This window comes from Erinaceus europaeus, chromosome 8, assembly GCF_950295315.1.
Source record: "Erinaceus europaeus chromosome 8, mEriEur2.1, whole genome shotgun sequence".
Classification (NCBI taxonomy): Eukaryota; Metazoa; Chordata; class Mammalia; order Eulipotyphla; family Erinaceidae; genus Erinaceus; species Erinaceus europaeus.
This window is the reverse complement of record NC_080169.1, coordinates 29,830,274-29,845,501: the sequence shown is the minus strand read 5'-3', so window position 1 is coordinate 29,845,501 and position 15,228 is coordinate 29,830,274. Positions and strand designations below refer to the sequence as shown.

Below are 15,228 nucleotides of genomic sequence, written 5' to 3'. Positions count from 1 at the left end.
TATATAAATATAGTTATAGAAATAATAGTCAACCATATCTGTGACCTTGGGAGAACTACTATAGTCTCCAATGGAGGGAATGGGGACACAGAGCTCTGGTGGCAATGTTATGGAATTTCACCTCTGTTACCTCATAAACTTGTATATCAATATTAAATAACAAATATGTTTTTTTTTTTTTTTAAAGAGTGATACTAAAGGGAGTTTGGGCTGTTTGTCCCTTTAAGGTGAGGAATACTGAAAGATACTTATCTTTACTAGAAAGTATCCAGCAGAGAGGGAAAGCTGATGATGCAGAAGGGAAAGAAGGCATTTTTACAAGGAATGTTTTTGAGTAAGACATTTTTTTCTTAATTGTTAACCAGAGCACTGTTTAACTCTGGCTTATGTTGGTGCAAGGGATTGAACCTGGAACTTTGGAGCCTCAGGGATGAGAGTCTCTTTGCATAACCATTATGCTATCTATCCCGGCCCAAATAAGACATTTCAAGGAAAAAAAAAAAAATGAATGTTTCATTTGCTGTTAACAGGAGGAATGACGCAGTAGAAGAGTAAATACACAGGTAGGCTAATGTACTTGGTGATGGGAAAATGTGGAAATTTGGTTCTGAAGGCTTCTACTTAACCAGATAAATGAAAATTCAAGCTTTTGATTATGAGGAGATAATTACAAATATGATAAAAGAAGGTATGTAATAGTTATTTTAGGTGTATGTGTTGGCAAAGTTTTATGAAAAAAATGCCAGAGTACTAACACAGTATTCCTCATTTAACATCACTTCTAGGTTATTAGAATTCTTGGCCTTAAATAAAGAGACATAGGACCAAAGCTGGCCCTCGAATAATGTTTTCATTCATTTGTTTGGGACTCCCCACCCCTGCCATTTTTTGATACTATAATAAGTATCCACATTTAAACTAAGAGAACAAGTAAATATTCTAAGAGAACTTAAAAACTTAAATAATAGACATATTAAAAATATGTACTTAAGACAGTTCACTAGGACTTCTTTTTCCCTCTCTCTAGTCATATTATCTTAACAGTATTTCATGTAGTGTTGTTCTAGAGGAGAGAGATGCTCATGACCCTGCAAAATTGGAATTTGCATTTAAAATTTTTATTTTATTTTTAATTCAGAGGGTGTGATGGAGTATTCATTACCTCTTTCTGTGGCACCTCTGTCTTATGAAGAGCATTGTGAGACTAGGGCAGACAGGAGAGGTATATAGAAAGAAAGCATCATGGAGCTAACTAACCTGGCATATTGACCAAGCCTGTTACCTCCTCTTTACTTTATTCTTATTACAGGTTCAAATGTAACTGGGCTAAATTCTCATAGACTATGATCTGGAGAGAGTCTTTCTGTCTATGGGCCTCATAGACTTATAAAACTGATAAAAGTCACCAATAAAAGGGTTAAGAGATTGCAACTTTTTAATTTCTATATGGACGTGACCTTTTAATTTTTTTTTATTTCGTTATGGGGGACTAATGTTTTACAGTCGACAGTTAATACAATAGTTTGTACATGCATAACATTTCCACCTAACAGTATAACTCCCCCCACCAAGATCCTCTGCCATCCTGTTCCAGGACCTGAAACCTCCCCCTAACCCACTCCAGAATCTTTTACTTTGTTGCAACACACCAATTCCAGTCCAAGTTCTACTTAGTGTTTTCTCTTCTGATCTTGTCTTTCAACTACTACCTAAATTTTTTTTTTAATATTTTATTTACTTATTTTACTTTGAAAGTATTTTTATAGTATTTATTTATTGGCTAGAGACAGCCAGAAATTGAGAGAAAGGGAATACAGAGGGAGAGAGACAGAGAGGCACCTCTAGCAATGCTTCACCACTCGTGAAACTTTTCTCCTGCAGGTCAGGGCTGAGGTTCTTACTCATTGTAACATGTGTGCTCAACCAGGTGCACCATCATCTAACCCCTAATTTTATTATTATTATTTTTTATCAGAGTACTGCTCAGCTCTGGCTTATGGTAGTGCAGGAAATTAAACTTGGGGATCTCTAAGCTTCAGGCATGAGAGTCTGTTTGCATAAATATTATGCTATGTTCACTACCTTGAACATGACATTTTAAGCACTTCATATCATATTTTAGGATCCTAAATATATACTATAAACTGAGTTTTAAAAAAATTTTTTATATTTATTTTCCCTTGTTTTTTATTGTTGTAGTTATTGTTGTTACTGATGTTGCTGTTGTTAGATAGGACAGAGAGAAATGGAGAGAGGAGGGAAAGAAAGAGAGGGGGAGAGAAATACACCTGCAGACCTCCTCCCGGTTAAAAACAACACTTCACCACCTGTGAAGCAACTCCCCTGCAGGCGGGGAGCCGGGGGCTCTAACCCTGATCCTTATGCTGGTCCTTGTGCTTTTCACCATGTGTGCTTAACCTGCTACACTACCGCCCAACTCCCAAAACTGAGTTTTTAAACACAGTATTACTGCACTTGTTTTTCACTTTTTTTTTTCAAAAAGCCTTCAGTCTGACTTAATTTTGCATTTAAATTAAATCATCATATAGTTTTCCTGCACTGATTTTCTGGTGGTTGTTATTATTATTATTAATCTTAAAGGGGGCTTAAATGATTTTCAGTGCAGTGGTTGACACATGGGTACAATTTCTCATCTGCATGTGATAGGTGTCTTCAAAGCACTCTCAACCTTAACTTGGGTCCATCAAGTTTCCAGATACATTTCCTAAGATTGTCAATTCTATAGCCATCCTTACATAACAACTATCCTAAAAAGGCTTTCCAGGAGGGTTATGAATTCTTCTTCACTATCTAGAGAGCTTTAAACCCAGAGAGATGCCCTTATGTCCTAGTAGCTTAATAAGATAGTCCTCCTTGGAAGCATCACACTAAACCAAATGTTCTGTGGGAGTCCCTTTCACAGATCCGTGATTTAGTGATTTAATTCAAAAAGTCATGAATTTATCAGTATATTTTGGGAGCTTTGTTATGTCATAAGAATTATTATAATAATCCCTAATCCAGACTTTCACATTATTAGAATACTTGATTTATCTATGTGAAATTAATTACAAACAGTTTTATGTAACATTGCTGGGCTGGGGGGGGGGAAAGATGATGTGCAACTTTTAGAAGAGTAAAGACCCTTATTTCAAAGGAAAAAAGGCTTGGTACTAGAATGTTCCCAGCTGTGACCATGGACTGCGAACTCAGACTGATGGACTCATATAGCTTACACAGGCTGTAAGTAACTCTCTTATCCCTGTCATTCTTATGACCTATTTAAAAAAAAATGAAATGGCACTAACAGGCACCAAGCCCCAGTGGTAACTGGTGGGAAAAAAAGGTAAAAACTGTTGTCAAAGGGAAGGAAAACAGAATGAAAATATTTACCTTTTATTAAAAAACATTTGCAATAACAAAATGCTATACAGTAACTCAGGGTATCCATATAAAGTCTTATTATCACTACATAAGAGATTCCTAGATTTCATCCTCTTAAAATTTAATCCTGAATATAATTTAATATAATAATTAATTCTACAACTTTAAATAGAAAATAGAAACAATAAATTAAAACACTAATTGGTTGGCATATTATTCATTTGTATTTAATTATCTAAAAATATTAAGATTTTTTCCCAGGAAAATTCAGAAGATATGTCATATAAAAATGTAATCATTTAATCTTATCAAAGCAAGGACTGCAAAAGCTGAATAAGGGCAAGAGACTGGCATACTTTAAAGATGACTCTTTAGTCACTATCAGGCCACCCGATCATCTGGGGCCCTAGCTGGGGAGTCCTGAGATTCCCAAACAGACATGATGGGGCCTAGACCTTGAATAAATCCCTCTCTCCACTGTTACCAGTCATCTCTATCAGAAACAACAAAACAGACCCCTTTGTGGGCCCCCATAGGACCTTGCCCTCAACTTGGATCAACGATGGTAGAGAATGTTCCATCTTCCGAAGGGTGTCTGGACAACATACTCTATGCTTCACCTCAGGAAGATGGGTCCTGATATTGGGGAAGCTTGGAATGTTCCTACTCATGACCATAGAATCTCAGATCTACAGGGATGCAGAGGTCACATAGGCTCCTAAGTTGAATATGGGCCCCAGATCACATCAATTCAATTGGATTTGCAGTCAACAATATTTATGCACCTTTCCCATATTTGGGAGCTACTCTCTTCACTGATTCAACGCTCTGGCTCTTTTTCCAGCCATGACATCATCTCCCCAGACAATAACTTGGATCCACCTGCATATCAGATTTCAGGCTCAGAATAAAAACAAAACAAAACAAACAAAAATTAGTATAGCCACAGGCCCTTTGGCATATAACTAAAATATACTTACTAGCCATCTACAAAATGGAGGACCCCCCTCCCCATCTCTTTCATCTGTCCTATTCCAGCCTTTAGGTTCATGATTAGTCAACAACTTGTTTGGCTTTATATGTTAACTCTCTTTTCAGCCACCAGGTTCCAGATGCTAGCATGATGCCAACAAGACTTCCCTGGACAGACAACCCCACCAATGTGTCCTGGAGCTCTGATTCCCCAGAACCCTGCCCCACTAGGGAAAGAGAGAGGCAGGCTGGGAATATGTGTCAACCTGTCAATGCTCATGTTCAGTGGGGAAGCAATTATAGAAACCAGACCATCCACCTTCCGCATCCTACAATGACCTTGGATCCATACTCCCCAGAGGGTCAAAAAATAGGAAAGCTATCAAGGGAGGGGACTGGATATGGAGTTCTGGTGGTGGGAACTGTGTGGAGTTATACCCCTCTTATCCTATGGTTTTTGTCAGTGTTTCCTTTTTATAAATAAAAAATAAAATAAAATAAAATATAAAAAAATGTAATCATGTTAGAACAATATTTTTTAAGTATCTTCTGAAAGGCTATGGAAAATGTCTTCCTGACTGATATATATATATATATTTTTAAATGTGAGAAAGGAGCAAGAAATATCCACAGAGAAAAGTGCTTATGAGGCAGAGTGGGGACAGAGTGGTACAAATGGTAAGTCTACTAATACTAATGCCTGTATTATTATTATTATTATTATATACCTTAGACACCATGCAGGAGCATCACAGAATCTTAGAAATGATTCAAGTGTGCCTCACCTCTCACTGTATATGAAAGACAGTGAAGGTTTAAAGAGTTTGTTGGGGAGTCGGGCAGTAGCGCAGCGGGTTAAGCGCAGGTGGCGCAAAGCGCAAGGACTGGCAGAGGATTCTGGTTCAAGCCCCAGGCTCCCCACTTGCAGGGGAGTCACTTCACAGGCAGTGAAACAGGTCTGCAGGTGTCTATCTTTCTGTCTCCCCCCATCTTCCCCTCCTCTCTCCATTTCTCTCTGTCCTACCCAACAACAATGACATAAACAACAACAACAATAATAACAATAACAACAATAAAACAAGGGCAACAAAAGGGAATGAATAAATAAATAAATATAAAAAAAGAGTTTGTTGGTCTTCCCTTCTACCTTGTGCAATTACTTTTGTTAATATACCAAGTTGGTTGGACAAATCTATCCTATGAAAATACTAAGTGATACTGTATCCCACCAAGCCACAGCCAGGTGGAACTAATAATAGTTATTTCCCTAAAATGCTGTATTAATTTTTTATTACTTATATAATTACTCTTTTTGACAAAACTAAAAACACAGTATTATATATGCACATCAGTACAAGGGGTTCATTCCTTTCATATATTTGATTATTTGAACTTTCAGCCTTAAGCAGGAAGGTAACTAATATTTGGTCTTGTTTTGACCTGAGAGAAATAATACATAATTAATAATTTATAATCTGCATACACTAGCTACCATATTGCTAAGTAGGGCAACAAATTTGGCAAATAATAAAGACAGAAAAAACTGAGCACATCTTAATTAATTTCAATATAAGAAACTATTTTCCATGATAGCAATCACATTCTAAAATCAGAGTTTTCTTCAGTATATTAAAAGTAACAATAAAATTACCAATAAACTAACCATCAGCTATTTGACAATCACTTCATGTAATTAGTTAACATTTAATACTAAAATGATTGATAAAAAAATGGGGAAAGGACATAATGAAAATAATTACCAAGTTCAGTAGTCAATGGCTACCTGAATCAAAACAATGATTTCTGGTGCTTCCAGGGTTGTGGCCAAAGCACAAGGAAACCAAACTCATATCAGGAAAAAAAAAAAATTAAAGTCCAGACCCTCACAGCATAACCTACAAAGTTTGTAGACTAGGTGAATAAAAAGGGCCAGGGGAGACTACCCTGGGGGCAAGTGACCTGTTTTCCAAGAGATAGTCTGAATAGTTTGAAAAAGTGAGACATAGCTTGCTTCCTGCTAACAAAAATACCAACCTCAACCATCTGGGGTAGGGAATTGGGAAAAATAGTGACAGAATAGCACCATTGTGAAATACCTACAATCCATCTTGAACTCATCCTAACCAAACTGAATAGGGAAAACTACGCCTATGCACCCCCACCCCACCCATGCATCCATAAATAATACAACCACAACGCCACCTACTGGTCAAACAGAAACAGCATACAACTGAACCATGGGAAAAAAAAGTCAGAAAACATGTCAGAGACTGAATTCTGGAAGCTAATAATTAAAACAATTAAAGATACTAACAATCACATACAAACACAAACTAAGGAAACCAGGGAGCTCTTCCTCAAAAAGCTAAGAACTTCACAAAAAGAACTCTGAAAGAAAATATTGGAAATAAAGGAACGCCTCAACAGCATGGAGGCCTATGTAAGGGGCCTTATATCTAGAGTAAATCAACTTGAGGACAGAATAATGGGACTGGAGGACAAAACCACCACATTCTCAAAGTGCAAAGCAGCTGAAGAAGCAAGGCTTTACAAAAAATGAAGCAACTCTATGTGAAATAGCAGATTTCATCAGAAAAAAATGGGGGAGGGGAGTTGGGTGGTAGCACACATAGTATGAAGCACAAGGACCCACACAAGGGTCCTGTTGAGTTCCCGGCTCCCCACCTGCAGAGGGGTTGCTTCACAAGCAGTGAAGCAGGTCTGCAGATGTCTATCTTTCTTTTGTTTTAAATTTTAAAAAAAAAATAATTACTTTCCCTTTTGTTGCCCTTGTTTTTCATTGTTGTTGAAGTTGTTGTTATTGATGTTGTCATTGTTAGATAGGACAGAGAGACATGGAGAGAGGAGGGGAAGACAGAGAAGGGGAGAGAAAGACAGACACCTGTAGACCTCCTTTACCACCTGTGAAGCGACTCTCCTGGAGGTGGGGAGCCAGGGCTCGAACCAGTATCCTTATATGGGTCCGTGTGCTTTGGGCAACATGCACTTAACCTGCTGCGCTACCGCCTGACTCCCAATGTCTATCTTTCTTTCCCCCTCTCTATCTTCCCCTCCTCTCTAAGTTTTTCTCTGTCCTAGCTAATAAAATAGAAAAAATGACCTCCAGGAGCAGTGGATCCATGTGCTGGCACTGAGCCCTAACGATAACACTGGAGGGGAAAAAAAAGTCACTGGGATACCTAAGGAGGAATATACAGAGAGGAGTAGAGAACATATTCCAAGATATTACTGCAGAAAAATTTTCTTCATCATGGCAATGGTCAAAAGGTAGGAATAAAGGAAGCTATACAGAAGCCCAAACTACTCAACCCCAAACAGGCAACACCAAAAACTTAATAGTCACACTGTCGAAAAGCAAAGACAAGGAAAAGACATTAGAGGCTGCAAGGGAAAGGAAGAAGCAGACAGGCATACAGAGGCAGAATCATCAGACTCTCATCAAATCTCTCAACACAAACCTGAGAAGCAAGGAGGGAATGGAATGACATTTTCACGATATTGATATTAAGAGACAATAAGTACCAGTTACATGCAAACTAGCCTGCCAAACTATCCTTCAAGTACAAAGGAGAAACCAAAAGCTTCTCAAACATACAAAAACGGAGGGCATTCACCACCACCAATCCTTTCTTGTAAAAACTATTAAAAGGAGTACCACAGGAAAAGGAGTAAAGGAACTCTTAACTCCAAAGGAGGTAATCTGAAATAAAAAGTAAATGGAAACTCAAACAACAGCTACAAAGGGAACAAGCATAGAGAAAAAGAGAAGGCTGAAAGAACAGGGTGGTGTGACCAATGCTGGTGAGCTACGGCCGACTACCAAAGATGAGGACATCAGAAGAGAAACTCGTAAATTTCAATTTTTGTCTCGCCTTCAGTGGAAGTGGAAGGAAAAGTGTAATAAATCAGGAAGAAAAGGATAAATACAGGATAACTCCATATGTAGATGGAATTTGGGAGACTGAATTAGAAAGGGTGAACATACACTGCACCAAAGCAAGGGACTCTCTGGAGGGAAGGGTAGAGGGTGTCTGGGGGGAGAATGGGTTTGGAGTCCTTGTTGGGGAGGAGTATTAAGAGTATGTAGACTGAGAAACCATTTATATGTGTAAACAAAGGTGCTCTAATTCACTATCCCCATAATAGTAAAAAAAAAAAAAAAAGAAAAAGAAAGAAAGAAAGAAAAAAATAGTAATTTCCAAAGAGTGAATTCATGGTGGAGAGTTCCTTTAAGGTCTTCCTGATGGCAGTGTTCTTTAATCTGGTGGATGCTACCTAACCATGATGGGAACTTTTTTATGTGTCAGGATGACAGGCTTATCTTATGTTGGCTGCTTCATTTCAACCCTCTTTTTATGACTAGCCTTTGTACATGGTCCAATCACTGAGTTAGTGAGCATTTTACCCCAAAAATTTTCAACAGCTTATGGGAATTTTTCCCTTAATGACATATTTCATCACCTACACAGAGAGAATGAAAAAGCAATTTCCACCTAACCCACTGATAGATAATACACTCTGGAGTGAAGACTACAGTTCTGTGAAATATTCACCACAGAGCCTGGCAATATAGAACTGAATTATAAACCTACACATCAAACATCAAATTAATCATTTGTGTGCACACTGCACATATACATGTACTCACAAGTACACGTATACATGTATATCTACTGCGTTGTTGGAAAAGTCATGAAGTATTTTTGTATAGGAAAAAATTAGATAGGGCTTAAATTCTCACAGCCCAGTATTTCTGTGAGGTAGATGATGGTAAAATTCTGAAAGTTTTCTTGAGGCTTATCATGAACTACTTATAATTCTATCACAAGCACTTATATAGATGGAAATATAAAAACCAGAGCAATGGGGCTGGGCAGTAGCACACACAGTACATAGTATATAGCACAGATACTACAAAGCACGAGAATAGGCACAAGGATCCCAGGGTTTGAGCCCTAGCTCCTCACCTGCAGAGAGGTTGCTTTACAAGTCACCCCCCCCCCACGTTCCCGTCTTTCCCTCCTCTCTCAATTTCTCTCTGTTCTATCCAACAATAACAACAAAAATGGGAAAAAAAAAAAAAAAAGATGACCGCCAGGAGCAGTGGATTTATGGTGCAGGCACTGAGTCCCAGTCATAACCCTGGAGGAAAAAAAAAAAAAATCAAAGCAATAAGACTGGTACTTCTACTGTGGTAGTAGATCAGGCTTCTTCTCAGACACATTAGTGGAGGCTTCCTCTCTACACAGCCCAGGCTATAACACTCATAATTATGCTCCCCAACGAACTCAGCTCTTGACTTTGAAATATAAACTGATCTATTAGTTCAGCTGTTTGGCCCTCTCAACTTACATTGAAAATGGATTCCAGAAGAATTTAAAGATGGGTGCTGTCTTTGTTGATCTCACAGCAGCCTATGACATGGTCTGGCACCGTGGTCTCCTAGTCAAGATCTCAAGATGCCTGCCTCCATGGGTGGCCAACACTATATCGTTTCTTCTCCAAAACAGAAGATTCCGGGTACATCTGGGTGACAAGTCTAGCAGATGGAGACTTGTCTCAAGTGGCCTCCCCCAGGGCTCTGTTCTGGTTCCTACGCTATTTAATATTTATATCAATGACCTCCCAGAAACTTCTTCAAGGAAGTTCATCTACGCCGATGACATCTGCTGTGCAACTCAGGCATCCAAGTTCGACATCCTCGAGGAAATACTCACGAAAGACATGTCTCTGATACCTGATTAGTGTAAAAAATGGCGACTAATCCCTAGCACTGCAGAAACGGTATCATCTGTTTTCCATCTACACCATGCCTCGGCCTCGCGTGAGCTTAATGTGCAGCTTGGCGATACGAGAATCCAGCATGAAGCCCAGCCAGTCTATCTTGGCGTTACTCTCGATCGCACTCTGTCATTTCACGAACATCTCATAAAAACTGCAGCAAAGGTGGGCACGAGGAATCACATCATTGCAAGACTGGCCAGCTCCTCATGGGGCGCGGGCACCTCCACACTACGATCATCATCTCTGGCATTATGCTATTCCACTGCAGAATACTGTGCCCCAGTATGGTTCCGTAGCCCCCATGTCCACTTGGTCGATTCCAAATTATATTCCTCCATGAGGATAATTTCTGGAACCATCCGTTCCACCCCGGTTCCATGGCTGCCAGTTCTTAGCAACATCGCCCCACCAGATATTCGTCGGGATGCGGCATCATCTAAGTTCATTTCCCACATCTACGCTCGACCGGACCTGCCAATATACGCGGATATCTTTGCCCACCCTGTCCAACGCTTGACGTCTCGTCACCCAATCTGGTCCCCTACGCCTACACTGAACTTCTCTGTTCCAGACTCTTGGAAACAGAGCTGGCAGTCAGCTGAGGTAAAGAACAAACACCTCATCACAGACCCCTGCAAGCGTCAACCTGGCTTTGACCTAGCACGTTATGACTGGGCCCTCCTCAATCGCTATTGAACAGGCCATGGCTGGTGCGCCGCTATGTTCCATCGCTGGGGAGCCAGAGATGACCCAAACTGCCCCTGCGGCTACAGACAGACTATGACAGACATAGTCAACAACTGCCACCTCTCCAGATTCAAAGGAGGTCTCGAAACTTTACATCAGGCTCAACCTGACGCTGTTGATTGGCTACGGAAGAAGGGCAAACGCTAGAAGAAGAAGAAGCTGTTTTGCGATTTCATTCCTCTGTACATGCTATGGTATGCTGTGAGTAAGCTTCTAATACTAATGAAAAACACAAAACCTCTGAAGATCAAGGTTTTTTTTTTTAAGATAGAACACATTCCATTAAACAAGCTTTTGACTATAAAATAAGTCTAGAATAAATTTAAAAAATATCAATTGAAATTTGGATACACGAGTCTCACTAACAATTTAGTGATTAACCTTTGAGAAAAGGTTGAATACACTAAGCTGGGGAAATCCTGTTCAGGTTTGATTACATATCTGATATGCAACCTAGCATGAACTGTAGATTACAGTATTTTGATTGTTATGGCAAAATAAATCCTTATATGGACTTACTAAAACATCACAACCTGTATAATGTTAACTATAAAAGTTATGTGATTATTCTGACCAGAGTCAATACATTTAGAACTTGAGGTGAACCAAGCTAGAAAGCTTTAAATGTACTGCTTTTACATGCAGTTAAGAGTCAATAACTCTAGGGTGTTCAATGATTTTATGGCATAATAGTATTTGGAGGTAAGCTGCTACCAAAATCAGTGCCACTGTGGTAAATTCTGAGGGTTGGAGCAGAATCTTTGGTAGGTGAGGCATCACAGTTATGCGTCCGGCCAAGGCCCTGTTGCCATGTTGTCAACCAGATAATGCTCTTCTGAAATGTACAGGGGGGTACACTGTCCTCCTAAGAGCAGTTTCTCCTGTCTCCCGCCACCCCCCGCCCCAGTTCTTCACTTACTTTCCTTGCTTTCTCTGGGAAGAAGGCTAAGCCCCTTGACTTTTCCTTCTCCCATAAATCAAGTTATAAATATCATTAGCAATGTGGAGTCCTTTTCATGAAATATTTCATATCAAAAGGAGTAGTTTATTCCCAGTACTATTGCAACAAAATACAAAAGGTAAAAGCAAATTGCATTGTCTCTCTACTCTCAACACAGAAAGGTGCAGTATGGTATTGCTCAGGAACTGCTCTTACCTTAGAGTCTGGAACACCACCAGCTTCTGTTACAGGTACATGTTTGTCACTGTTTTCTTCATCTTGTTCAAGTGCTTACATGAAGGGGGAAAAAAAAAAAGTAGTATGATAAGACAATGTTTTCAGATCTTTTCTTTCAGATGGCATTTGGCAGAAAAGAATTGTTAGGCAGACACAAAATTTATATACAAGTACTTTTTTTTTGCAATTTGGATAAAAAAATAATAGCTCTGAGTATTTTTCATGTACTACATCAGTTTATTTACTTCCATTTACTTAGTTTCATTTATGAAATCAATGGCAGTTGAAAAATCTGATCTCAATGATTCTCTTTAGCTACATTCATCCATATATTATCATATCAGTATTGTGGCTACAGATACGGTGTCCCTACAGATAAGAATCGTATCAAGTTCATCCTACTTCCTTTTCCTTCTCCTTCTTCCTTGTCTCCAAAGTTATCACTGGGGCTCTAGCACTATGAATGCACTAATCCTGGTGGCTATCCCCCACCCCCCACTATATTTGATAGGGCAGAGAGCAATTAAGAAGGAGGGATAGAAGGAGAAAGATTGATACCTGCTTCACTGGTTATGAAGCATCCTGCTGCAGGTAGGGAGCAGGGCTGGAACCAGGATCTTTGCACTTAGTAGTATGAGTGCTTAACCAGGTGCGTCACTGGCCAGCTCCCATACTTTCTTCCTTTTAATATATTTTAATTATGTATTAGACAGAGACAGGGAGAAATTGAGAGGGAGGGTGGAAAAAGAGAAGAAGAAGAAGAAAAAGAAGAAGAAGAAGAAGAAGAAGAGAGAGAGAGAGATGTGTTCTTATGATGTGTTCTTATGACTGATAGTTCACTGCTACATTATAAAGAAAAGCGCAATATTTTACATTCAAGTTGCTCACTTCCTTTCAATCTTTCTACAGTGTTGTAATAACCTCTAATGTAAAGCTGTAGTTCCAACTCCACCTGGCCACAGCTACGAAAATAACTATTAATGAAAAATAGAAACAACAAATATCATGCTTTGACCTATGTACCACTTAGTTAAATCTAAACTCTTGGTTCATCATTCAAACTCTTCCTTGAATTCTCTCTCGTTTCCTCCTAAATGCCAACTTTAGACTGATATTCAAAACTAAAATGTACTGTACCTATGATCCAGACACAATTATTTCATTATTTTTTCTCTTTCTACAGTTTACAATTTTTTTTTAACAATGATTTACTGAGCACCTATTATGTACCTCACACTGAGGTTATTCCTATGAATACGACAGATAATCCCCTGACCTCATAAATTTAGTTGGGGAGATAAGTCAATGAACAATGACAACCATTACTATGAGTAATAGTAAGAATATTTTTTTTGAAAAATGAGATGTGATTAAATGTTCTGAAATAAGTCAACTGGGGGAGATCAATTTTGGTATAAAGATTGGGGTGGTGCTCCTTGGAAAAGATAATATAATTAGGCTGGGTTCAGGTGATGGTTCACCTGGTAGAATGCACATATTACCATGTATGAAGGTCCAGCTGGTTTCCCCTGGGGTGTGGGGGAAAGCAGTTTGATAAGCAGTGCTGTAGGTGTAGTTCCTTCTTTCTAACTATCTTTCTGTCTCTAACTTTCTGTATTTCATCCTCCATCAAAAAGAAAGAAAAGGGAAGGACTTCTGGAGATAGGGCTACAGAGTAGCAGCAGGTGTGTTTCTCTCCTCTCCTCAGTCAACCAGGAATATCAAAGAAGACTAGCTGGGACCACAACAAGACAGGATTAGAACTACTTTGGGAACCCACCAAATCACCAGAGCATCCAGAGACCATAACTCTGCCTAGACCTCCAGCTCTACCCAGTTGAGAAACTTCTCTAAAGAACAAGGAATATCAAAGATCACTCAAGACTGCAACAAGATGAGACTGGGACTATTTTGGGAACCCACCAAGTTACCAGTGAGTGAAAACAAGTGTGGCTCATGGACAGAGAAGAGCCTAGGAGGGATTTCTGGGGCTAAAGACCATATCTACTCCTGACTGGCTGGTCTGGCAGTTTGCCAGTTGAGGAGCCACCTCCAGTCTGTTTTACCAACAAAAAGACTGCTGAACGGAGAAGACTCCTCAAAGATACACCAAATGCAACTATGAGCCTCCATTTGCTACTGCCCTCAGGGGCTGGAGCAGCAGGGGGAAGGCCCTGGGCTGACATCGGAGGGCAGAGGACTGACCAGGAGAAGATCTACACCCTGGTGGTCTAGCAGTGGGGCTGTATAGTTGGGAGCCTTTCCACATTGTTCTCCTGATGAGAACATAGTGAATAACTGCCTCAGAACCTACAGACTATAAACAGGATTTGTTTAAAAACTCACAGGGCCCAGCAGTGCTGCCAGGATTGGCAGAGCAATTAAATTGAGCCCTGAGCTTTGGATCCTTTTGGGGTGTGGGGGTCCCTTTGCATAACCACTGTGCTATTTCTCCCTACCCTGATAACTTTTGGTCAGGAGTGAGTGATTAAGCTAAAATACCTACTTGTAGGTAAAAAGCCCTCAGGCTACAGGGAAGAAAAGAACAAAAGAGGCTTTAACAGCCACTGTGATTCAACTGAGGGATTGAGATAACACTGAAACAACTGTTAATTTCTACAACTGTGAATTCTTTAAGTACCTTACATAGACAAAAGTCAATCCAGGAAAGAGTGATCAGTGGGCTGAAAAGTACTGAGAGAAGGACATCATAACACACCATAATAATGGTTAAACCAGAAGAAACATTGGAGAAATGAACCAGAATAAGAGTCCAGCTAAAAGCGCCCCCAAAAGCACTAGCTATCTTGAGGTAATTAGAGAGCTGAAATATCTGAGCTAAGAGCACAACTAGCTGAACAAGCTAAAACAGTATTAGAACAGGGTAACAAAATTGATGAACTACAGAAAACAATAGAGAGGAGAGAGAATAGAATAAATGAGGAAGAAAACAGAATTAGCAAGACAGGATGAATTAGAGAAAACTAAGAAAGAAGTAAAAGATCTCAAAAAAGAGATTAAGAGATACTGAAAACAACAACAGAGACATATGGGATGACCTCAAAAGAAATAACATATTCATTATAGGCCTACCAGAAGAAGAGAGGGAGAGGAAGAAAGCATTCTACAGGACATAATAGCTG

At 39.4% G+C, this 15,228-nt stretch overlaps 1 protein-coding gene across 1 annotated transcript in view; it reads right to left on the bottom strand.

Annotated features, from left to right (window-relative positions):
- Positions 1 to 15,228, bottom strand: part of RAPGEF5 (Rap guanine nucleotide exchange factor 5) — a 308,676-nt gene that overhangs the window by 141,014 nt on the left and 152,434 nt on the right. The window contains exon 8 of the mRNA XM_060196104.1: positions 12,065 to 12,138. Coding sequence (XP_060052087.1) covers positions 12,065 to 12,138 — 74 coding nt within the window. The remainder of the gene's footprint in view (positions 1 to 12,064; positions 12,139 to 15,228) is intronic.